Here is a 2,523-nt window from a genome sequence, read left to right on the forward strand (position 1 = left end):
TTAATGTTTTATGTTTAGAATGCATAAGACTTTAGACTAATGCATAATATTGTGTTATTTGTATTGATTTAAATATTTGGTATTATTAGACAATATTAGTATTGATTGTGGTTATACTTTAGTATTGATTGTGGTTATACTTTAGTATTGATTGTGGTTATACTTTAGTATTGATTGTGGTTATACTTTAGTATTGATTGTGGTTATACTTTAATTTTGAAGAATGGTTGGTTCTTGTTATATTTTTCTAAGTGAATTTTACCATGTTAAATAATGGTTAGAGTCTTGGAAATTTGGATATTTTTACATGCTAGCTTACAAGAAGGTATCAACGTAATGTAATGTTAACGGCCCGGTTTTCACCCGATTTTTACCCGATATAATTGTGGCCCGAAAGTGTATTGGTTTCATCGGGTCTAGGGCCGGGTTCGGATCTAATAAATAGACCCGGTGTATATTTCGGGTCGGGCCTGGGTCACATCAAATCCGGCTTCACCCGACCCATGTGCACCCCTAAGTTCGGTAATACTTTTAGTGTGATTGTAGCAAATTTTGTCTTACCTCATGAGTTTTTTTTTTATGTTGCACTTTTTCGATATGAACGTTGAACATTTACTGTATTTAATATGCTTTAATGCTATAATTTGACAGTTTTTTGAGATAATAATTTTATTTACTTTAATAACATATCGATTGACCATTAATGAGCTAGTAATGTGATATTTTTATTTAATCGGATTTTTGGGTCCAGAACAATATATATAATTAAAAGAGTGAATACCTCACTTGATCTCAAACAATTATCTCGAAAGGGCAACGAAACTCTAAAAAAAACACCCAATTCAACTTCTGATCTTTTTTTAGACTGATTAGTCTCTGTGGAAAAAAAAACAACATTAACTTTTTTTGGCATAAGGGTTAATCAGTCCCATAAAAGTAAAACTTAGGGGTCGGATTGGTATTTTTTTTGTCAAGGATCTCGTTGTCTTTTGAGATAATTATCAGGAACTATTTTAAATTTTTTTTTAATTAAAAATATTTGTACATCGAAATCAACCACTAAAATTAGTTGCTAATATATTTATGTATAAATATATGTATAGTTTGATTTATTTTTAATGTATATTTATATTCTAACATATATTTTATACTCTTAGCTGATTTTAGTATATATGTAACATACTAGTTGAACGCTCAAATCTCTCCAAAACCAGCCACTTTCCATTCCTTTCATATCAAATGTCGTCTTCCTCAGTAAAATCATATTCATCGGCTCTAGACCCTCTCAACAAGGCATGGAAAACTCCACTCCTCTTCCCCACCGTGAAACCCATCAGCTCCCTAATCTCTCTCTTTCTCAAAGCTGGTCTTGCTCTTTCAACAGTCTTCTTCTTCTCCCTTCTCCTCCGCCTCTCCATTTCCCATTACGGCCAACCCTACAACAGCACCACAACCTTCAACCACATGCTCCATACTCAACGAACACAACATGAGCCGACCAACGTCGGCCACATCGTGTTTGGCATTGGCGGCTCAGCCGCCACGTGGCACACTCGGCGCCACTACACCGAGCTCTGGTGGCGTCCAGGAGTTACCAGAGGCTTTGTCTGGCTAGACCAAAATCCGTCAGATACTGACCCGTGGCCAGAGACCTCGCCTCCCTACAAGATCTCTGACAACACGTCATCCTTTAAGTACACGTGCCCATACGGAACGCGGTCTGCGATTCGCATGGCAAGGATAGTGAAGGAGAGCTTCGAGCTGGGTTTGGAGAATGTGAGGTGGTTTGTGATGGGTGATGACGACACGGTTTTCTTCCCCGACAACCTCGCAACGGTTTTATCCAAGTACGATCACAATCAAATGTACTACATTGGTGGGAACTCTGAGAGCGTGGAGCAGGATTTGGTACATTTTTATACCATGGCTTATGGTGGCGGCGGCATCGCCATTAGCTACCCTTTGGCGGAGGAGCTTGTGACGATCTTGGATGGGTGCATTGATCGGTATGCGCATCTTTTTGGGTCTGATCAAAAGATTCAGAGTTGCATCAGCGAGATAGGGGTGGAGATTACCAAAGAACCTGGTTTTCATCAGGTATAGTGGTTTAAACTTTCTTTTAAGAAAATAACGAAATAAATATTGCGATTTTATCAGGATTTTAATGTTATCTACTCCATAAAATTTTAAAAGGGATTTTAAAATTTTAGAAATGTTTGGTAGCGAAAGGAATCAACCAAAAATAGGCAAATAGCCCTAACTTGTTTTATTTAATATTTATTAATTGTTATAACAATTAATAAATATTAAATAATAAGATAAGTTTTGCTTTTTTTTTAATATTATCATAAAATTTGAAATATATAATAAATTGAGTTGTTGTTACCGGAGATTTTTTCGGTGTCCATCAATTTTTTATTTAAATAGTGTAAAAGTAAAAATAGAAGAAAATAAAACTTTCTTTTTATTTTTGAAGTCTATATTTAAAATTTAATCACCATAAAAAGAATTTATTGTTATATG

General features: G+C 35.3%; 1 protein-coding gene across 1 annotated transcript in view; it reads left to right on the forward strand.

Annotated features, from left to right (window-relative positions):
- The window catches only part of LOC107637915, a 4,910-nt gene continuing 3,596 nt past the window's right edge, over positions 1,210-2,523 (forward strand). Inside the window, exon 1 of the mRNA XM_016341161.2 lies at positions 1,210-2,097. Within this exon, the coding sequence (XP_016196647.2) occupies positions 1,240-2,097 (858 nt within the window). The 5' untranslated portion in view covers positions 1,210-1,239. The remainder of the gene's footprint in view (positions 2,098-2,523) is intronic.

This window comes from Arachis ipaensis, chromosome B04 (genome assembly GCF_000816755.2).
Source record: "Arachis ipaensis cultivar K30076 chromosome B04, Araip1.1, whole genome shotgun sequence".
Lineage (NCBI taxonomy): Eukaryota > Viridiplantae > Streptophyta > Magnoliopsida > Fabales > Fabaceae > Arachis > Arachis ipaensis.